This window comes from Gossypium raimondii, chromosome 9 (assembly GCF_025698545.1).
Source record: "Gossypium raimondii isolate GPD5lz chromosome 9, ASM2569854v1, whole genome shotgun sequence".
Taxonomy (NCBI): domain Eukaryota; kingdom Viridiplantae; phylum Streptophyta; class Magnoliopsida; order Malvales; family Malvaceae; genus Gossypium; species Gossypium raimondii.
In genome coordinates, this window is record NC_068573.1 from 44,960,360 (window position 1) to 44,983,345 (window position 22,986).

The following is a 22,986-nucleotide window of genomic DNA, read 5'->3' on the forward strand; positions in this document are numbered from 1 at the left end:
ATTATAAGTTAAATCTTTTCATCATATTTATTTTTTCACATAATATTTAAAATTACTCGTGACTTCTCCTTAACCCATAAATAAAAAATAATATATTTTAACGCGTTAAAACTCATATTCTCGTAATATAATACTCAAAGTTAATAATAACTGTATTACAGGGTAAATTATGTATGAAATTGGTTTCAAAATAAATACGACAAATGTGTCTGCATTTTGGGTAAGAAGTTGATGAAAATTATTAAGGAAAAAAAAAGTTAATTAAATGGTGTCCATAAATCGAATGGCAAAATATCTGGTAGCCTTTGTAAACACATTGAAATTTGCAGCCACTCATCTCATCACATGTCAAGTTCAATGCTGTCGGCTAAAATAATCGTTAATCAAAACCAATATTTGAATATTCAAAAATTAAAAAAATTGAAAAAAAATATTAAAAAACGAATATGTGATTAATATATATTTTTCATTTGTTAAATGATATTCACTTTATATTTTTATTTTTGAATATTTTAGAATCATCAAAAAAAAATATCATTTTCTTAGTTTTAGGGTGATTTTATTTTGAACATATTTTTTTAATTTTTACAATGCTATAAATAATAATAGAAATTTTATCATATACACACGTATGAAAACTATATATTTTAAATACAAAGGTTAATTTTAAAATAACATATAATAAATAATGAAAACGTATAATTTGAAATTAATTAATAACAACACATAAAATAAATATGATATTAAGATAAAAAATAGATTAAATTGTGAGTAAAATGAAATTGAAATATATAAATACATCATATTAAGAATTCTTTTTCCTTATAGAAATCATATTAAATTTTTTTTTGAAAGGTAAATTCATAAATTCATTCAATTAATGGAACCATATATTTCAAAGAGGAAAAAAAAAATAAACACTCGTCGTAAATGGTGAAGAATAATCTACATTAATACAATAAAGGCTTTAATCTCAGCATCAATAGAACATTATGACACATTGACAATTGACTTTGTCACAACTCAAGCACGATATATCTGAAGTGATTGCAAGCACTTAATGCGATAACGAAATCAGCCCCGGATGGTCCAAAGCGGCGAGCAAAAATCGATAAAAGAATTGATCATTCACCAAACTAGAGAGGACGACAACAAAATCATCCCTAAATCACTTGTAAAACTAAAATTACATGCATAAGCAATATAAAAAACGTGCTACAATAGCAAGCAAAAACTTCTAAAACTGAAGACTTATTAAACAATGGAAATATAAACAAAAAAACATATAAAACTTAAGACAATACGAGTCCAAATCGACATGTGAAATAATTTATTATTCTGAAATAGTCTCGAACCAGATACAAATTAAGAAGTTGACGAAGAGCTACTCACTTTCCAAGAAAAACTACTGGTGGCTAGTGAAGTTTTAGTGAACAACAGGCATCGTCATCTATCCATCAAAAATTGTGAAGACAACAAAGATACCCACAAAATAAATTTGCAAAGTGAAAAGAGAGAGTAGTGAATGAGAAGAAGAAAGAAAAAAAGGGTTGATGGGAGAGGAAAAAGGCGGGCTATAGCTGGCCCGGAGGCTGACACCGCCGCTAAACAAAACAAAAGATAAGAAGCAAACGGCTTGGAGAAAAAGAGAGAGAAAAGTTTTTAGGGTTTTTCATCCATATTAAGAATTTTAAATGTACTACAATTTAATACAATATGCATAATATAATTGAAATATAAATATTATATAAAATAAATTTTTTGTTTAGCGGTGAAGTTAATGTCTTATTGATGTTGATAGCATGAGTTCAAATTCAATCATATACAAACTCATGATATCAATTCAGTCAATGGCTTAATTAATAGTATAAAAATAATAGTATAGACCTATACAATTGATGAAGGTAATATAGTATACATAATATAATTAAAATGTAAATATTATATTAAAACAATACTTTTGCTTAGTGGTAAAATTAATGTTTTATTGATGTGAATAACATGTGTTCGAATTTAACCACATGCAAATTTTTTATTAGTTTTTTAATAAATAAAAAGACTAAAGTACATTCGAATAATGTAGCTTAATTTAATTACGGAAGGACATTTCATAATTCTGGTGTCCAGCTGACTCATGACATCAGCTTAGTCACGAGCTTAAATAATAGTATAAATATACATTGGATGGAGGTAGTAAAATGTGCATATAATAAAATCAAAATATATGTAAGGCCAACGTAAAGCTTTGGTTGAGTGGTTTAAGGTTTTACTAAGGCCAACGTAAAGCTTTGGTTGAGTGGTTTAAGGTTTTACCAATGATATTGGTATGCGCTCAAATCTCACAATATACATATATTTTTTTAAATAGAAAGACTAAAGTATTATCAAATAATATAATTTATTTTAAATACGAAATGATATTTTTGTAATTTTCCTAATCGAGTTGGTGTTTGGTTGACTTGTGTATCAACTCAGTCAGAGACTTAAATAATAGTATAGATATACAAATCTATAACAAATATATTTATTAAAGTTTCATATATATATATGTGTATAATCATGAGTTTGAATTTTTTTTTGAATTAACGAAAATACCTTTTATTTCCCTCAAATTACTACATTCACACTTGTAAAATAGAAATTGCGATAATTATTACGCATTTAAAAGTATTATAATATAATTTGTAATTATTAGTTGAAAATGTTATGCTAATTTGAAAACAGAGTTATTACTTGCATAGAACGCTAAAATAAAATATAGAAAAATCTTGTGATAATTATAAATTAAATTACAAATATTAATTAAAATTTTGATGTAAAAAGTTTTGTTGATTTTATTGATGTAAAATAGAGTTATTTTATATTATGTTAATTAATATATTAGAGTTAATTACGTTAATTAATTATTGTTTTAAATAATGTTACTTTACATTAATTAGTTAAAGTAAAACTATATTAGATGTTGAATATGTTAAAATGTTTTAATTATGGTTTGCATTATTATTAGGGTAAACTATTAAAATAGTCACTTTTGTTTGGTTCATGTTACATTTTAGTCACTTATGTTTGAAATGTTACGTTTTAGTCACTTATGTTATCATGTTGTAACATTTTAGTCATTGAGCCGTTAGTTTACATTATGATTGTAACGATAAGTGATGTGTACGTTAAATCATCATTTCAAACAAAATTCTAGGTTAATTTATACAATCGGTCCTCATATTTTTTCGTTTGGAGCAATTTAAATTTTTTTCTTTTATGTTTTTTTTAACTTTCTTCCTTTTCCATTCTCTTATGCTTCTCCCTTGTTTTCCTCCTTTCTTCATTTCTTTCAACGTAGTTTTGCTATGTTTTATTTTTTTGAACAATTTAATTTTTTCGAGTGAGGTGAGCTTGTGGACTAGTTACAAATGGAAAACATAAAAAAACTATGTTAAAAGAAATGAACAAGGGATAAAAATAGAGGGAGAAGCAGAAGAGAACGGAAAAAAAAGTTAAAAGAACTTAAAATAAAATTTTAAAATTGTTTAAAATAAAAAATATATAGGGATCAATTGTAGAATTTAACCTAAAATTTTTGTTTGAAATGATGATTTAACACGCCACATCAGCTTACCGTTACACCATTGTTGGCAATTAACGACTCAGTGACTAAAATGTTACAACATGATAATGTAAGTGACTAAAACGTAACATTTCAAACATAAGTGACTAAATTGTAACCTAAGGCAAACAAAAGTGACTATTTTAGTAGTTTACCCTTATTATTATAATAATATTTATATTTTAATTATATTAAATAAGGAATATTATCTTATGTTAATTACCGTAGTTAAAAGTATAATAGTTAATTAAATGCGTAAAGTCACATGCAAAGCATGTAACATCGAAGCTTATAACACTTAAAAATTAGAACATAGTTAATGGGTGACACCAACTAAATAGTATAAATAAGCAGCCAGATTAAACTAAAATGATAATTTAAAATTAAATCACCTCCGATATTACTATTATTATTTTTCTGAAGGATGTTGTATTAAAATTACACTTTTCTTAACTCTATGTGATGACTTAATGCTTAAGGTTTGAGTTTCTTTCCTTATTTTAGAAAACATTGATTTTGGTTCCAATTTCAATAGTGGAAAACGTCATTATTTAGAAGTATTCTGTTTGGTGGAACTGTATCAATCTTTTATTAATATTGTCTTCTATCAAATGGTAAATAATTTTTTGAATTAAAATTTTCACATGATTAATGTGATTCGAATCTAGATTATATCTAGGACACTAATAATCAGTATCTGTTAAATAATTTAAAATGTGAATTATTTCTTTATATATTATTTTATATAATATATTTAAAATAGAAAAAAAAAAACTCGAAATAAAGTCCAATCAGTGAAGGTCGGGGGAATAAAACTATGCATAAAAATACATTTGTTGTACCCCACAAGTCAAGGACCTTCTCTGCTACATCCTTGAACCACAGGACTGTGCGGTGTCGTTTTGCACCTCTGTTATAAGTTGAATAAATAAGCTCACATTTAGAACACGGGAATGACGAGAGGTTGAGAACCGCTAGTTTCCAGCATATACCATGGTTCTTAATACTGTGTTTTGGGCCCCACTTTGCACGTGGGAAACAATCTTGAGGCTCTCAGACGGTGCAAGGACATTCAGCCGTTCTCCTGAAGCCACGTGCGATTGCAGGTCAGCCATGGATTCTGTACAAAAAGGCAGCTCCTGGGGTGAATTCATTGACCAACTTCCAAGTCCCTAACCAATAGCCATACATTTTCTGGGATTTTTGGAGTAGAACTGGTGAGTGAAGCTATGCATATGCATCTTTCTAACTGATTATGTGAAGCAACAGTTTCGTATGTTTCTGTTTCTTTGTTCATCCTATGATTCGAATTTGAGACTTGTTGGAGTTCTTATTATGTTTTTTTTCCCTTTCTAATTAAATGGTTTTGGAATTTGGGTTTGATTTGTTTTGTTGATTTTTGTTTTTCTTACAACTTGAAAGTAGAAAAGCATGGCAACAGTGACAGCTTCACACTTTGTTTCGAGGATTTCCCATGGAGCTGAAACTAAGGCCAATCTGAGTCAGACAGGGTTGAGGAATCAATCCATGACTCACAATGGGTTGAGGTTTTTAAACAAGGTAGATAGGTTGCAGATGAGGACCAATGCAAAGGCTGTTGCTAGGAACGCAGTGAAAGATGAACACCCAAATGACAAGCTATCTGGGAAAATTATATGTGGAACAGGGATGAATATTATCTTTGTGGGAGCTGAGGTTGGTCCATGGAGCAAAACTGGTGGACTTGGTGATGTTCTTGGCGGACTTCCTCCTGCCATGGCGGTAAGTATAAGATTTAGATGCAATAGTGCACATTATGTGTTCTTTTTGCTGCATCTTCAATTTTTCTGTTCATTTTGTTTATCAAGTGTGTGATGTTAATCCCCATTGCTTGACATTGATTAGGCCAAAGGACATCGTGTTATGACAGTGTCTCCTCGGTACGACCAGTACAAGGATGCATGGGACACCTGTGTCACAGTTGATGTAAGGTTTCCCAATCCTGTTTTGTTCCTTATATGTACAGTTCAAAGTGAATTGAAATGAGTTATGGGTCTGGATTGTATTGTATTCTTAAAGATCAGTTCCTAATATGCAGCTAAAAGTTGGGGAAGAGACTTTGACTGTCCGGTTCTTCCACTGTTACAAACGTGGAGTTGATCGTATTTTTGTTGATCACCCTGTGTTCCTCGAGAAGGTTTGGAACTGTCTTTATTTTTTTGTTAATGTTTCTTTATTAAAGATTGAATCAGTTAACTTATGTTCTTATTTCCATTTTTTTATCAGTTTATTCATTTTCATGGTTGTGATGATTCAGGTATGGGGAAAAACAGGATCCAAAATCTATGGCCCTAGAGCAGGTCTGGACTACAAGGACAATCAATTGCGATTTAGCTTGTTATGTCTGGTAAATTTTCCTAATTATGATATTGTCTCTTTCGAATTCCAATAATTGTATGAGCCCGGATCTTAACTTAATTAGTTCATGCAGTCTCCTTTGGGGTTTGAATATCAGCCTTGTATAAGATGTTTTATGTGAATAAACTAAAGGAAAATCAATTACTGCTCATCAAGCTGTACAATTTGCAGTATTTCATTTTGATTGCCACCTTAATGCTGGTTCACGATTCTGAATAACAGTTCATAATGTCAATCAAGTTAGTATAATTTCATCAATTGCAGGCTGCTTTGGAGGCACCAAGAGTTCTGAATTTAAATAGCAGCAAATATTTCTCAGGACCATACGGTACGGATTCTTCTTCTTTAAGTCTTAACCTTTAACGTTAAAAACTCTTTTGTCTTGAAATAATGGTCCTCTATCTTCTGCAGGAGAAAACGTTGTCTTCGTTGCCAATGATTGGCACACTGCTCTTCTTCCGTGCTATTTGAAAAGCATGTATCAATCAAGGGGAATCTATATGAGTGCCAAGGTAGGACGGCTTCTTTTCAAAGTGAAATCGGCTAATTTGCACATGCAGAAGCTTGGAGCTTATAGTGTGTATGATAAATAAATTTTTGCAGGTTGCTTTTTGCATCCACAATATCGCCTATCAAGGAAGATTTGCCTTTGAAGATTACTCACTTCTCAATTTGCCTGATCAATTCAAGAGTTCATTTGACTTCATGGATGGGTATGAATAAAAACATTTTTTCGTCCCTTTTGATATTTATGGTTCATATTGTTTCGATGAATTATTTTCGATAGTGATGGGCTTAAAATGGTTTCGATTGTCAGGTATGATAAGCCTGTCAAGGGAAGGAAAATCAATTGGATGAAGGCTGGAATTTTGGAATCACACAGGGTATTGACTGTAAGTCCATACTATGCCCAGGAGCTTGTTTCCGGTGAAGATAAAGGTGTCGAACTCGATCACATCATTCGTAAAACCGGCATCACTGGAATTGTGAATGGCATGGATGTTCAAGAATGGAACCCTACCACTGACAAATACATCAGTGTGAAATATGATGCAACAACTGTTAGTGTGCTTTCAATAACTTCCAATTTCTGGGTTCTGTTGTAGTATTAGAAGGCATGTTTTTTTATATCAACAAGTACTACTGCAGGTAACGTGTGCAAAGCGATTATTAAAGGTAGCTCTTCAAGCAGAACTTGGGTTGCCTTGCGATGAGAATGTTCCATTGATTGGGTTCATCGGTAGGCTAGAAGAGCAGAAAGGTTCAGACATCTTGACAGCAGCTATTCCAAAATTCATTGGACAGAATTGTCAGATTGTTGTCCTTGTTAGTATCTATATCTGACCCTCACATTTGAGTCTGAGCGACATAGGTTGATACTGCTGCTTCAATAAGCATAGTAGTTTAATAATGGATCTATTTTGTTTTCAGGGAACTGGTAAAACGGCCATGGAGAAGCAGATTCAACAGCTAGAGACCCTATATCCTGGAAAAGCTATAGGAGTAGCCAAATTCAATGTCCCATTGGCCCATATGATTTTTGCGGGTGCTGATTACCTTTTGGTTCCTAGTAGATTTGAACCATGTGGTCTCATTCAGCTGCAAGCTATGCGATATGGAACTGTAAATCCTTTTAGCCATTCCTTTCTGTGCGACCAACTGATTTGACTTTACTCATGAACTGGTTGCCTTCGTGTTACAGATACCGATAGTGGCATCTACTGGTGGGCTAGTTGACACAGTCAAGGAAGGATTCACAGGGTTCCAAATGGGAGCCTTCAATGTTGAAGTGAGTAGGAAGAAGTGATTGTCTTTGTATGAAGTGCATTGGATGACTTGTCTATATTTTTACCATTCATCTCTTATGGGATTTTTTTTTCCTTTTCTTTTTCAGTGTGATACAGTGGATCCAAGAGATGTAGATAAGGTGGCAAAAGGTGTCATTAGAGCTCTTGCAACGTATGGCACTGGAGCCATGAGAGAAATGATCCAGAATTGTATGGCACAAGATCTTTCATGGAAGGTTCGTATTTTGAAGTACTCGTATTTGACACTTATATTTGACTCATATTTTCAAATTTGAGTGAAATGGGTTTTTAAAGTGAAATCTATTTGATATATGCAGGGACCATCAACGCTGTGGGAGAAGATATTGTTGAGCTTAGAGGTTGCTGGGAGTGAACCGGGTATTGAAGGAGAGGAGATTGCTCCACTAGCCAAGGAAAACATTGCCACTCCCTGAATGTGGGCGGAGTCTAATTTTTTCCCGAGTCCCATTATAGCTTTCTGCAAGCAAAATTCGGGAGCATCATCTGTTAACTGTTGACAACCATTTGCTTCAACGGTGGAAAACCAACTCCCTTGTTCTGCCCTATAGTAAATACTATTTTTGAGGTTGAAAAGTTAAAAAGGCTTTGTATAAAGGATATATGTAGTAGTCAAAAGGTGTTATCTCAAGACAATGGAGAATCGATTTCACTGCATATAGCTGTTATGGGTTATACGAAGTAAATAAACGAGTTCAACTTCTAATTCCGGTTCGAAATTGAGCTCTGTATATATGCTATAATTTACTGGGATTTATGCCATCAACTCAATTGAGAAAAAAGAAAAACTAAAAAAAATGCTTATTCACTTAATAAGAACTACCATTATATATTTCTGTATTTTCGTAGAAATTTTTTCCACCCACACAACATTCAATTGAAGCATGTGTAATTTCAAGATTTATTCTGTCCATATCAAGTTAAACACCTCAAACTTTTTCCCACCATGTTCAACTAACCCATAGAAATGAGAGGAGATGAGAAAAAGAAAGAAGGAAAATAAATAGGGTTGGGTCAATTCAGCTGGTAGAGATATAACTTTTGATAGATAAAGTGGGCAAAGAAATTGAACAAAATGGAACTTAAAGTGGTAATCGATTCTAAAATCTTTACCACTTACTAGTATTGGCTAAACTTGAGAACAGTCATCTTCCAATTTTAATCGCCGAGTGTAGCAATCACTTGCTCATAATACAAATTAAGCACCTACTACAAATAGATGGCTCCTATCACTTGCTCATAATAAAAATTAAGCACCTATTACAAAATTTAGTGGCTAGTACTATGCCCAAAATTTCTTTCAAAATGAAAAATTGGAACCAAAATTTGCCCCTACCTTGAATTCTTGCCACCCTTTCGGTGTGAGTTTGGTCCCCATGCTAGTGTCATCTATCTTCCATAAAATGTGGGACCGCAGGTCAGCTTTGCTCAGAAAAGTAGTGTCACAGTTGAGCACAGCATAACCTCAAATGGAAGTAGCTCCAAAAAACAATGGTATTACAGAATGTTCTCACCTAGACTATTAAGAGGTGGAATGACTATACGATGACTCCCCTATCTCCATCTTCGATTCATTCACTCTCTTGTAGAACAACAGATAAGCGGCTGAAGTCTTGATGTCAGATTCGTTGACAGGAGAAACATGACCATCATCAAAATGATACCACCTGTTCTCATCAATCAACTGCCGCAATGGAAAAACAAAAAGATATCATTCAAATTAGTAAACTTGTATGAAAGCTAATCCAAACAAACATTAAATAATCCGTGATATGGATATGGTCGCAAAATGCATACTGTATAATTATTATCCACAAGAGATGGCTATTGAGACAGACTAATGTCAGCTAGATTACAACAGTACCTTAGCATATGCAGTGTAGTGCCCGCCACCTAGACCACCATAATGGTTGCTGATGGCATATAGCTCATATACATAAGATTGCCCATCTTTGTTCTTGACATATTTACTCAAATCAAGATTGTGAATTGGGAAATTCACAAAAGTATCAATTTTGTTCTTTAGGTATCGGCCATAAGTGAATCGTTTCAAGTGGAAAACAATAATCTCTGGTAGCATCCACAAGTCTAGCTTCTTTACAGCTTGCCTATGTTCCTTGCAACGTGGGCAATACCTGCATTAATAATTTTGGTCACACCATTAAGGCATCAATACTGCTTACTACGAGGACGGACTCCACAACTTTATTATCTGAAATCCATTTAAACATGTTTAAAGCACTTACCACATGTCATCAGGCCCTAGTGGTTCTTCCACCAAGAAAGCATCCAAACATGAAGATAGAGAGATGGCTTCCTGCCGCGTCTTCTTAGCAGCAAACCCTGCTTTATGAACTTCAGGGATGTCCTTCAAGTAGCTGGCATCATATAGGCCCTGTTCTTTGTCAGTCCAATCCATCACAACACTTAAGATTTTCCCAGGTTCAAAGAGGGTATCCTTCTTAAAAGCCTTGAAGTTCATAACCCTGTCATCTGTCAAAAGGAGCCGGAGTGATAAGTCCGTGCTCAATGCACCCTCAAACTCTGCATTTTCAATTGACTGAGCATCAGAACTGCTGCATAGTTCATCCAGACCATCTGAGAGGAAGTCACTCCCTTTGCCAATATGAGCCTTAGCTGAAGAATGCATTCTTTTGAAAGGTGACAATACTTTAGAAACAGCAGTTTCAATATCCGCTCCACTTGGTTGGTCTTCTCCCAAATAAGTTATCAATGGAGTTCCAAAAAGCTCTTTTCCACTTTTAAGATAATCTGTTGTGGATCTGGAAAGCCAAACATATAGGTTCAAATCTTGATCAAAGAAGAGAACAGCTTATTTATTCAACAAATTCCTGTGACTTTCACCCTCCCTAAAAAACCTAGTGAAAACATAAGATGAAATATCCCCCCTCCCCTTTTGATCCGTGACTTTCTCTCTCACCCAAGAAACCTTTTAGTGAAAATATAAGAAATATCCTAACTCCCCATTCATATGATAGCACTTTCCTGGTAGACCCACACACATTTACAACATAGATCTTAAAATAATAAGTACTGCAAAAGTCATGCACTCTTCTGCAGATTTTCTTAATCAAATTCATGACAGGTGAGTGAACAATCAATGGATGAACTGCATGATGCAGATAATGATGATCATAATAACCAGACAATGACAAAGATGGATGAAACTATGGATCCCTAGTTTTCCCAAATATCAAAGTGCCTACAGATAGTAAATTAAATTAAAACAATATAATTTGCTTGGACCAATTGCTAGATTAAACTTACTTTTCCTGCCATCGATGAAAAATTACTAGCTTAGTTTTCTCCATCCCCTTCTTCTGAATTCGGAAGGCCACAATATGTTCATCATCCTTTATCGAAGCCAATGGCTCCAAGGGCATCTCCAAATACCGGTAAATCTTGTTTTCATAGACCTGATATAGAATATTGAATGCATCAGCCAATCAAGGTAACCCATAACTGAAATAAAAATGAAATTAAGAATCAATTCAAGCTTTGTTTACCTCTGCAAGCAGAAGGTTCTCGTCAGTCTTTAAGCAACATGCAGTACGCAAAGCCAGAAGGAGATCTTTGCAGAATCCATTTTTCAGCACAGAGACAGTATATGGCATCGGGAGACCACTTCCATCACCATAAAACACTGTCACTGTCATTGTCCTAGTGATAGTTGAAGGTAGTGGCAATGACAAATACATGAAGGGGTCAAAAGTAATTGAAATTTTGTTGCAAACTGGACAAACCAGCGTTGACTTATATTGACCCTGAGAAGCAAGAGCATCATAAAAATATTCCAATTGTTAGTAGCATAGGAGAAAAGCATCCTACATTTCCATGCTCAAAAACTCAAAGTAGCACACATTGACATGAAAGATGAATGAAAATAAATGCAGAAGTACTGCAAAGCACTAGGCATCTATAGACTGAGAAATGGCAATGTAAGCAAAATGCAATCTCAATAATGCTTGAAAAATGGAATTGGTTGACAACCTGCTTAGAGTGGCACTGACAACACACTGACAACAAATCTTAGATCAGTAATTGCATTTGCCAGGTAAAAGAAAACCTGAGCGACTCTAACTTTCTGACAACTTTAAGAATGACTACAAGATGCAGCACTATATCAAAACATGCAGGTTCAACAAGAAAGTTACTCACTTGACAAACATCCACAATCACTGAGTCATTCCGGGCCTTGTGATTTTTCCAAGACTCAGCTGCAACTACCTCATCAGGACGACCGTCTGCATCCTTCAATTCAATATAAGGTTTTTCTTTTACCCGATTCAAGTCTTCATGCAACCCATCCAGTAAGAAGGCCAAAAGTTCCTAAATAAAAGATGCTCCATCATTAGAGAAAGCATAAATCTGATCAAAGTAGGGGATGTTCTGCTTCAAAGTGATACTATCCTAAGTTGCCTTTAAAGTATAATGCAAAAGGTCTGTAGTAAGCCTTTAGAATAAAAAAAGACATCAAGTTAAAGCTTAGGCTGGTTCAGATGTGCATTACACAACTATAACAGTAGTGAAGGCCAAAATATCTCTTGCCCAGCATACTACCATCACTAGAGATTAGACAACAGACAGCATGTTGCTAATACAGTCACAAACTGACAGGCCATCCTAGGAGTAATTTTGGGAGTACCAAAATCATAATTGTAAGTCAAACCAAGTATCCTATTTGTTATGTTCAAAAATTTTAACATCATCACTTTCTTTAGAATTAATATTGTAGCAGTAAATATACTCCAGTATCATAACGCCCGCTGTTTTATGCAAGTTACTCAGTTGCTGATACTGCAGAATAGAGTATTCATACCTTATAAAAGGAAAAAAAAAGAACTTACTTGAGAATCATGCTGGTTATAACCACTAAACTGGGGTGCAAACCGAGCAAGTTTTCCCTTAAATACACGTGGAGCAATTGCAGTTTGCCCAGAGGACCATAATTTTCGTAATAACTCACCAAATGCAAGTGCAAGCTCCCCCTGCACAGGTATAACTTAGGTTAGAGATTTAGCGAAGCGCTCACAAAAAGGAGTCAAAATTGTAGCAATGAATAGTTCATGGTAAACAACAGAAACAAAAATGGTTGACGGCACAAAAGCTTACATGCATTCCCAAAGGATTTTTTGTGTTGATCTCATCACTGTAATCTTTCAAAAAATACTCAACAAGTGGCGGCGTGTGCACTAAACATTGAAGAGCACTATTCATAAAACAAGTATTTCCTAGGTTCTGCAACCCAGCCAAACCCCTCTTCTCTCCTTTTCTAACAGTGTTATAGGCATCAAAACCATCATCTGTATCTTTCAATCCTGAGCTTAAGGAACTTCCTGGATACTGATTTGATTTGAAACCAGAGGAGTGACCGTTAGACAAGGTTGGCCCTCCAGCAATTGTAAAGGATGACCTTGAAGGTTCCATGGAAACCAAAGCTAGTTCATTTCCTGTAGAATCCAACCCAAATCTTGAAGAATGATGTCCATCAACTTCCTCCAAAAGAATCTGTAAAGTTTCATCAAACATACAGATAAATCAAAACCAAATAGAAATGGAAATAGTGAAGGGCAAGCAAAAGGTACTGACATCTTGATCCATCTGCAAGTTTGATTCCTCAAGGCTTCTGTTTGAAGCAGACAACTGTGTGTGCTTTCTCTTGTTGAAGTAATCCCAAATACGAGCCTAGCAATATATAATGAACCAAAATACATGATTGAAGTTGATTTAAAGCAAATCTTCTTCTAAAATATTATATAAAATACATGCTTAAAAGGAAAAAGAAAAAGACATGAGCACCTTATTCTGCTCTATTCCTCTAAGTGCACAAACCCTCTGGAAAAGCTCAGATAGAGAAGCCTAAACATATCATCCAACCAAAAAAAGAATAGAAGCAAAGGAAAAAAGGAGTTAGAACCTGCATGGTCTACAACAAAAATGCAAATTTTCATGGACATAAAGACTTGAAAGTGTAAGACTCAGAAACCAAATGGAAATTCCAAATCACTTCATAAATTAGTTACAATTGGAATGAGTTCCAGTTTCATCATAAATTTCAAAACTTATAATGAGCAGACATCAATACTACAAGCCTGTGTTAGCAAAATAGTTTCATCACTATTGCTTCCACTTGGCCTGAAGAATGACCAATCCTCAAGTTGCGAAGATCAAAAGCTATACCTTTCTGCTTAACCATATAACTGACTGGCTTTCATCCCTGGAATCTATCAACTTAAGACGAAGTGGGTAAACCTCCACATCAAAAGTTCTGTGATAGACACCCTGCAAAATCATCTTCCGTGGCAATGCTGGCCCACCTTTATACCTATAATAATAATAATAATAATAATAATAATAATAATAAACAGAAACAAGATTTACAAAAGGATATAAAAAATAATAATAAACAACAGAAACAAGTTTTACCAGCTACCTTATTGTACATTCAAAGTTGGCCCACATCAAAGTTGCTTATATTAATTGCTTTACCCAGGAAGGAAATACTAATTGTCACAGCAAAGCACCTTAATTGTATCTACATCCGTTTTATTAACATAAACTACTAAATCACAATTAGCATCGAATAAACATCAAAGGCTTACAACTCTTCCAGGAACCTATATCAATAGACCTTCAAGTTGTTTGGTAACTCGGTAAACTTTCGAAGTGACCAAAGCATATACCATATACATTCTATTTATTAATGCCAAAAATAGGCAGTGGTGAAGCATTACCATTCATGAAGCTTTTCCCAAACTCTTTGAGGCACCAAAACATAATCCTGGCCTTCCACCAAATTTCTGCGAAGCTGTATCGCATTCTCCTTGCAATTGCAATCACTCCCATTTTGAACAATATCGGAGTTATCAATGGCACCGGGCATTTCTGCCACCAGCGAAGAAGCCACATTCATATGCCGAGAATCAGAAGATTGGTTCCCAATTAGATTTGCATCAGCGTCTATCCCAACATACCTCTCCCACTTTCGAAACCACCTGCCAAAGAGAGAAAAAAAAAGAAAAAGAGAGAGGCAAATTATACCAAAATAAAAACTGGATAATTAATCCAATTTTAATTAAACACTGAGAAAGAATTTTACAAATTCAAAAATAAAAAGCATTTTCCTCATAGATTTCCCAAAAGCACAGCAAGAGAAGGGGGGGGGGGGAATTGAAATTCGATTTAAACGGACCTGCTGGAAATAACGAAATACAAGTTGCCTTCTTTCAAATTACGCTCGGATTCGTTTCTTAAATCAATAACGATCTTTTTCTGTTCTTCGGGCGTGCACGGCAAGCAACTAACCCCGTCCTCCATCATGAATCCAGAATCTTGAATCGTCATGATCGATGAAATCCCCTTTTTAAAATTAAAGCAGATTTGGATGACCTGCGGAGATCAGAAACCGCTTGTTCGTCGATGGAGAGAATGTAGGGAAATTGGAAAACACAATTAGCAATGAAAATGGAATATTCGAGGGAACCCTAAACAGCGGATCGGGTGAAAACGGAAGACTGGAGAGAGAGAGAAAGAGAACTCAAATTAAAATTACCGTCTTTTCAACTAACTTGCCTTTGTCTTGTCTTAACCCTTTATATACCCCTCTTTGATTTTTTATTGAACATTATTATATTTTCTTATCACTTCCACAATTAATTCTTAAAATATATATTTTTCAAAAATATTAAATCCCAAACTTATAAGTTTTAAGTAAAGTTGTAGGAAAATAGAGTTATGATTTGAATTATCCATTAAGCTTAAAGATTCACAACATTATTTGAAAAAAATATAGAATCTAAATAGAAGTGTAGGCCTGTTTTCTATTCAAATTGGGCTTTGGATAAATCTTTTAGGCTCAATCTAACTATTTATATAAATTTAAATACATGTTTATAGTAACAATTAAATATATATTATCTAACCCAAGTCCAAATAAAAAAAACCAAGCTTAAACCTAAACTAATCCTAAAACCTAATTTCTACAAAATTTAGGCACAGTTTAATTTCAAGAAACAAAGATTATTCCTTTTACTGATAAATGATTCGGTGTAATGGTAAGACACATTACACTCCTAAGGGAGAACGTAGGTAGGAGAGACAATTACAAACCTCGAACATGAATTATAAAACAGACATGCATAATATATAGAAAAAAAAAGACTATTTTTTGTTTTCTTAAAATATGGAAGACATCGAAAAAATGCATTTGATTGAATTTTTAAGAAAAATATACTGAAAATGAAAATATATGAAATTTATTAAAGAATAAAAAATTTAATAACTTGCTTTAAATCCATATAAACATAAAAATATTATTTTTTAACAGTTTTTCCAATATTAAATTTAGTTCCTTTTCTATTAATTAGGAGAAATGTTTTCATTTTTATTTATAAAATGTATATTTTAATTATTAAAAAAATAAAAAAATATTTTGAAAAACCAAAGAAAGCATATATTTTTATTACAGTCTAAACAAATCTTGCTCAGTTGCTTGAAAGTTCAACTTTCATCCCCCTGGCGTTTTATTCATTTTTGCTATCCGCCTATTGGTCCGAACTTTCGTCTTGGAATTGTAGGTCTGAGCCTGAGGTATTTTACTTCTTTTTTGTTGTTAAAGGGTTTATCAAAGTTGCTAGCTTATGTTGTATTACTTTATATTTATGACCATTGATCTTAAGTTCTTTTAGGTGTATTGGATTTAATATGTTGTGTGGGATTGATCTGCATTCTTTTGGAATATGGATTGATATGTAATATTAATTGGATTTTTATGTATTATTTTTCTAATTTGGAATCTGGAATTTGTTTTTCAGAATCCATGGCTTGATGTGCAATATTAGTGGATCTTTATGAATTGCTTTTCTCAAAATTAAATTAACATAATCACATGCCTATAGATACTAGGCTTGCAGTCAACACAAACAGAAGAATTGCTTTGACAAAAAGCTCAGAAGAGACATCCACATTGCAAACGAAGTCGTATAAACAGTCGCCATCGGCAAACGACGCTAACAATCCTCCATCCCTCTTATCGGAAAGACAGACAGAACAATTGCAGAAGGCAATTAAATAAATTAAGTAATCAAAGTTATTAAAAATTACTTTTTATGTATATATTTTCACCTTTTGTCAACCACATTGGAAATTACATGCAAAAGGTAAAAAACTAACGACAAGGAAAATATTAGTGAGAGGAAGTGATAAAAATGAGTGAAAATCCATCAAAAAAGAAAGGGAGGATAACTCATCTTAGTTTCAAATCCAAAGGCTCTTAGGAAGTCTTTCGGAGACCCGTTCGGTCAAAATATCTATCGGAATAAGGAGAGGTTACTGCTAGAGTTTCATGCCAACCCAACAGCAGATGGTGGAGATCAGAGCTATGGGCTTTCAAATATAAAGGTGAGAGTTTGGTGGTTTTGAACTAACTTTTTGGAGATCCAAACCAATAGGTAGAGAGAGGAGAGGAAGCGAAAGAGATTGACAACATTCGATCGGTGAAAGAACGACTTTAACGGTGGCGATGAAAACAACAGCGTTTGGTAGATTGCCTCCGCTTTGGTGGTTTGTTGGTGTGCTATGAGTTTTTTCCATGAGGCTTGATGGAGTCCGATTGCCGAATTTTAGCCCAATGGATGTAATGAATATATACTACTTTAAAATTAATTAAATTAAGATGGTGAAGAATCGAGAAAAAGATGAATAAAATATACATAGAATAAGTGAAATTTATTAAAAATTAATTTAATTAAGTTCCCAATTTTCAAGATGAAAAGATTAGTCAAATTATGACAAATTTTTAGATGGGGTCAGACATGATTAGTCAAAATAGAACATAAAAATTAACTATCTCTTGGCTTTACAATACATTTTGAATCACTAGATTTCGAGTTCGGAAGCTTAAGTTATGACTGTTTTAGTAAAAACTGCATGAGTAGAAATTTTTTTATGAGATTAGATATTATTACAAAAATTACGAGCTTTAGGATTCTAATTTAAGTTTAAATCATATTAGGTTCGATTTTTAAACTTAATTTTTATTATATATGAGCCCAAATTATACACAATGAACAATCAGTCCAATCATTATTCATATTAAGTTAATACAATTTTTAAATTTTCTTTTAATAGTTTCTCTTGAAATTTCTTTTAGAAGAAGTTTGATAATCTTTTTAGATTGTGGTGATCTTCAAACTTTTCTTGCTAAGTTATTTTTCTTGAATGGAGAAATTAGAACTGTTTGTCGAAGCTCCTTAGAACTTCCACATGTTATCTTCATCTTCTTCCATTTATGTTCTTTATTGTTTTTATTCTATTTTGTTCTTGTTTAATTATTCAAATATTTGATTTATTTAATTATTTTTTTATCTTAATTATTTATTTTAATTTTTCGACTTTGATTTATTTACGTTTGTTTCATTCATCCAAAACTCTAGATAAAATCCGCAACTTAAATAAATTTACCATCTATTATGATGGAACCTCAAGAGGGGTTACCTACAACCTCGGTGATTCCAAGAGAAGAACCACCAGAACACATGCACCAGAGCATGGATCAGCAAGAGCCAGAGCGACAAACACGCCAAAAGAAGTTTCCAAAGAAATGTGCTGATTTTGTCGTTTAGTACAGGTCAAGCACCAGAGGTCCAGAATAACGGTTTGGGAGACTATAAGATGACACAGAATTTCCTAGTTGGTTATCCTATTTTGTTATCTCGAATTCCGATTCTGTTTTCTTATCTTCCCTTCTTGTGAGTAGTGACTAATTTTACAGATTGAGCAAGTAAATTACACCATCCTCTCACGCACTACAGTTTGGGAGATTACTGTAGCTGGCTTTTGGTTTTTTATCTGCGTGGATATGGAGGGGAGAAACCGTTAAGTTTCATTTTACTGAATTTCTGGCTTAGTGGAGGTGGGTGTTCAACCGGTGGTCTTTAGTTTGTTTTCCTAAGTGCTTTTCTCCTCGTCATTAATTAATGTAGCTTTATATTTTAGAAAAAGTAAAAGTTGGTGAACCTCTTTAGAATCTTAGATAACCACTTGATGCATTTATTATTGATTTGATTCTCCTAATTGCATGTTAGGTCCCTTAATTTTCTTATTTGATTTATTTGATGTAGTTTTTGTTTTTAATTTGATTTTTTTGTTATTGAATTTAGTTTATGTTATATATGTTTATAATTATTTACTAAAGTTCCTATATAAAGATTTAATTTATTATATGATTTATTTAATTTATCATATCTTGCATTATTACCTTTAATTTTAATTTATATTACTTTATTCACTTTATTTTTCAAGCATGTTTATGAATAAATTCCCTAACAAGAAAATCCTTTCATTAAATATACCATCATTTTAAAAAAATTAGTATACAACTGATTAAGTCTTAATTTGATTGATATAGACATTAATTGATACACAGTATCAACAGAGGTCAAGATGAAGGTTAAGATAAAGATGGACGATTTTCTCTTTCAGAAGACATGATGGGAGGAGCTCCTTTTTAAATGAAATGCCTAATGTTACTTAATGGGTATGCTAGGCCAGATCCCACGACGTCAGATTTCGAATCGAATTATTATATATCTTATTATAATTGTATAATACTTGCTGTAATCTCATCGTCCCTTTTAGGAGAAGCATCCATGTACATATCCAATACCTGAGTGGAAGTCTTCCTATCCCGTGGATTTCACGCTCTTCCACTATGTTCTGTCTCTTCCTCAAAATTTTCCATTATGTCTTCTGAACCCTCTTACTTGTTAGTCATTTTTCGATTAATTTTGCACCGACAAAACTTTGATTTTCTCTGTAAGAAAGTACCCTGAATTATTTATACATAACTTACATGGAAGTGTTTGAAAGCTTATGACGTTATAATTGAACCATCACAGGTTGTATGCGATTCTGTCTCTTTCACTTATTCTACTTTAGTTCCAAACCTGTCAACTTAAGCCTTAAGGGAAGAAAATATATATATATATATATATAATATTGTAAAGAGAAAGTAATAAAGAAAGATTGAAAGGACCAGTCTCTATCCAAATGGGTCTTTAGGATTCTTTACCAAAATGGACTAGTCAAACTCTTTACTTGGTAAAGCAGTCATGTTTTAGTGGAACGTTTAGAGCATATTTGAACACATATCTATGACATAAAACTAGGGATAGTTGATTTCCCACATTACTCTACAAATAAAACATTTCTTTTTCTCATATATATGAATCATTGGGCCACTCTTACTAGTACGCATCTGATGTTTGGTTACGAATAAGCATCCACCACTGAGAGTGGTCGCTCGCTTTTCTTTTTAATTTTTATCTTTTCTTTACACTTTTTCTAGATTTGTGTTACCGTCGCTTGGATTAAGGAAGCTCTAAAGAAGAATCCCCCACCCGCCATATATTTTCTTCCCTTTCCCTAAACTCTTCTCCATTCTACAATTATTGTATGACAAGAAGAAGATATGGGGAACTGCCTGTTCGGGAGCTTGGGAGAAGCTGAGCCTGAGGGACTGATCAGAGTCATAACTTCCGACGGCGGAGTTATGGAGTTTTCAGCTCCAATATCAGCACGAAATATCATAGACGAATTCCCAGGGCATGCTATTTTCCGAAGCCATGATCCGTCCTGTAAACCAGTCTTTCACCATCAGGAGCTTCTGCCTGGAAAGTCATACTATCTACTTCCATTCAACAGCAAAGAAAGCAGTCACGGTAATGACGACCAGATTGTCAGACAAGGCCATCTCCGGTCGAACAGCAACCCGTCGTCTGTCATTGTTCCTTACAGGATGTCATGTGATCTCAAGGGGACTTTAAAGAGATCCCATACTGATATTTTCTCCAGGTACAACAACAGCGACCATGGATTTTGGAAAGTGAAGCTGGTGATCAGCCAGGAACAGCTGTTGGACATTTTGTCGCAAGAAACTCGAACTCAAGAACTGATCGAGAGTGTTAGAACGGTCGCCAAATGTGGAAATGGGGTGTCAACATCAGTTGGGTTCTCAGATCAATGGAGTCTGTCGAGCATTAGGAATGCTCCCTCTCACAAAGATGGCTTCTTGTTTCAATTGTGATAAACAATTGAAATAAGTATAGTATGAACAAGAATATTTTGCTATTTGATCTTTTTTTTTCCCTCTGTTTAATATATAAATTTGTGTCTACATAAATATTTCATATCAATCTAAATTTAAAACCTTCAAAACCAATATTTTGACGTAGAAAATAGTTGTACAGTTAGTCATTAGTTGTTGTTATTATTAGATCAACACTTTATAATGGTTGCTTGTAATTTTATTGAGCTGAATGAAGCTAACCATTCTCCAAAGCAAGTTTTTGATCATTTCCCTTAGCAGTCGATATTGGTGCTCATTACAAATATATATATATATTGATAAAATAAAGCTGTGATAAACATAGAAGTCGGAGCTCACATATTGCACCTTCCAATTTCTTCAATTTCAACCTTAAAAAGCATGTGTCTGGTTATTGGAAAGGCAGTCATAACAGATTGTATGTAGTCTTTGAGGTTGCACATGGTATTATCGGATTGGCTAGTAGTGTCACATCAACACAAACTAACGGTGCTAGTATAGAGGTACTAGCCTAATTGACAGAATACAAATTTAAAGACCAAGTTCAAAAAAAATTTAGGAACCATCTAAGTATAAATGGATAAATTTAATATTATTTTCTTTTTTAATCGTTACAATATCAAAGAAGAGAGAAGAAGAAGAAGAAAGTTCCAACCTACCTGTATTACATAAATGCTAGAAAAGTTTCTTACTGCTCATGTCTCATTGTCTTGTTTATTGTCATGTTATCCCTTAAATGAATTCTTTTTAAGTAAATTTTATGAGAGAAGTATGATGATGTTTGGGCCATGGTGTTCGGATAAGAAGCTTGATTGGGCTGCTTAGTTCCACGGTGTAGTACAGACCCAAGCTTTTGAAATCACAAATGCTAGCCTAAATGGAGATGGAGTCGAGAATTTTCATAAATTTTATTGAGCTAACTCAATAAACGATGTTTCTTTGAGTGGTTTTGACGTTGTTATACCATAGACCCTAAGCCCAAAGATTAAACATCATGCTGATCAATTTTTTGTAAACGGATAGGTGTTTTGGAAAAAGTATTTGGGGAGCCATCGTCAACAACCTACAATAGTATTTACCGAAGATCATGACATAGAAGCAATAAGCAACAGACACTATATTCACTCTTAGATATGGATTCATTGTTACTTACACTCTACCTTAATATTTCTTTCATGTTTCTTTTTTTTTTTTTTTTTGGCTTTAAGCATCAAAGAGCGTTTCAAAACACAAGTTGTAACACAATATTAAAGTGTTATATTATCAAATTTTACATTTTACAAGTTTAGGAGTTAAAATGGACTTTAATTATCAAATTCAGATATTAAAATGGACCCAAAAATATAGATACCAAAATAATTTATTTGTTTAAGTTCGGAAACAAAAATGAAATAACAAAGTTTAAAGTCTAATAATCTAGATAGTAATAACTATTGTTTCAGTTTTAATTTTATTTGAGTGATAATAAAAGTCATTCTTTTTTTTTGAAAGAAAACCCGAAGGTTAAAACTTTATTTAATCGCATCATTAAGAACAATATCGTGGATTTCTGTCGGAAAATCCATGTTAAAGTCCATACAGCTCTTGTTAAGGTTTGCCCATTTACACAGGGCATCAGCAACTCTGTTACAACACCTTGGGACCCATTTAACCGTAAAGAAATTGAAACCAACTGTGAACTTCCGGATTTCTTTCAACTGGTGGCCCATCAAGGTCAAGTCCTCCTTACTGCTGTTGAAACGGTTAACAATACTTGCGCAATCTGACTCAATCGCCACGCATTTCCAGTTTTTGGAACGGGCGTAATTGATACTCACTTCCATGGCATGCGTCTCCGCTCACTCAATACTCGAAACATTGTTAGACATGCCCACACCCCCCCAAGAACGAAATCATCTGTATCCCTTGCCACCAGACCGTACCACCCCGTATTCTCATGGATAGTAGCATCGAAATTAATCTTGATAACTCCTGACTCAGGTTTCTGCCAATCCCTTTCCACAATAGGCTTAGGTATCATTGGCCTGTCCAAC

The 22,986-nt window shown here is 33.7% G+C and overlaps 3 protein-coding genes across 4 annotated transcripts; 2 read left to right on the plus strand and 1 right to left on the minus strand.

Annotated features, from left to right (window-relative positions):
- Nucleotides 1-4,658: 4,658 nt before the first annotated feature.
- Nucleotides 4,659-8,546, plus strand: LOC105800190 (granule-bound starch synthase 1, chloroplastic/amyloplastic). 2 transcript variants are annotated; one of them, XM_052621086.1, is made up of 14 exons: nucleotides 4,659-4,821; nucleotides 5,027-5,365; nucleotides 5,489-5,569; nucleotides 5,682-5,780; nucleotides 5,901-5,990; nucleotides 6,266-6,329; nucleotides 6,413-6,513; nucleotides 6,605-6,714; nucleotides 6,819-7,062; nucleotides 7,151-7,327; nucleotides 7,433-7,624; nucleotides 7,704-7,790; nucleotides 7,896-8,024; nucleotides 8,127-8,546. In XM_052621086.1, the coding sequence occupies exons 2-14, from the start codon at nucleotides 5,036-5,038 to the stop codon at nucleotides 8,241-8,243; spliced, it is 1,821 nt and encodes a 606-aa protein (XP_052477046.1). In that variant the 5' UTR covers nucleotides 4,659-4,821; nucleotides 5,027-5,035; the 3' UTR covers nucleotides 8,244-8,546. The 2 variants fall into 2 exon arrangements, with proteins under 2 accessions (XP_052477046.1, XP_052477047.1); XM_052621087.1 differs by having other exon boundaries at nucleotides 4,661-4,821; nucleotides 5,030-5,365.
- On the minus strand, nucleotides 8,276-15,423 carry LOC105800189 (ubiquitin carboxyl-terminal hydrolase 9). The gene is made up of 13 exons (XM_012631167.2): nucleotides 15,041-15,423; nucleotides 14,583-14,843; nucleotides 14,029-14,173; nucleotides 13,648-13,707; nucleotides 13,438-13,533; nucleotides 12,961-13,356; nucleotides 12,696-12,836; nucleotides 12,007-12,177; nucleotides 11,355-11,612; nucleotides 11,116-11,264; nucleotides 10,074-10,610; nucleotides 9,692-9,962; nucleotides 8,276-9,511 (listed from the first exon to the last, which is right to left on the minus strand). The coding sequence occupies exons 1-13, from the start codon at nucleotides 15,190-15,192 to the stop codon at nucleotides 9,350-9,352; spliced, it is 2,799 nt and encodes a 932-aa protein (XP_012486621.2). The 5' UTR covers nucleotides 15,193-15,423; the 3' UTR covers nucleotides 8,276-9,349.
- Nucleotides 15,424-20,107: 4,684 nt separating this feature from the next.
- Nucleotides 20,108-21,067, plus strand: LOC105800191 (uncharacterized). Its single transcript, XM_012631169.2, has one exon. The coding sequence runs from the start codon at nucleotides 20,318-20,320 to the stop codon at nucleotides 20,930-20,932; it is 615 nt and encodes a 204-aa protein (XP_012486623.1). The 5' UTR covers nucleotides 20,108-20,317; the 3' UTR covers nucleotides 20,933-21,067.
- The last annotated feature ends 1,919 nt before the right edge of the window (nucleotides 21,068-22,986 follow it).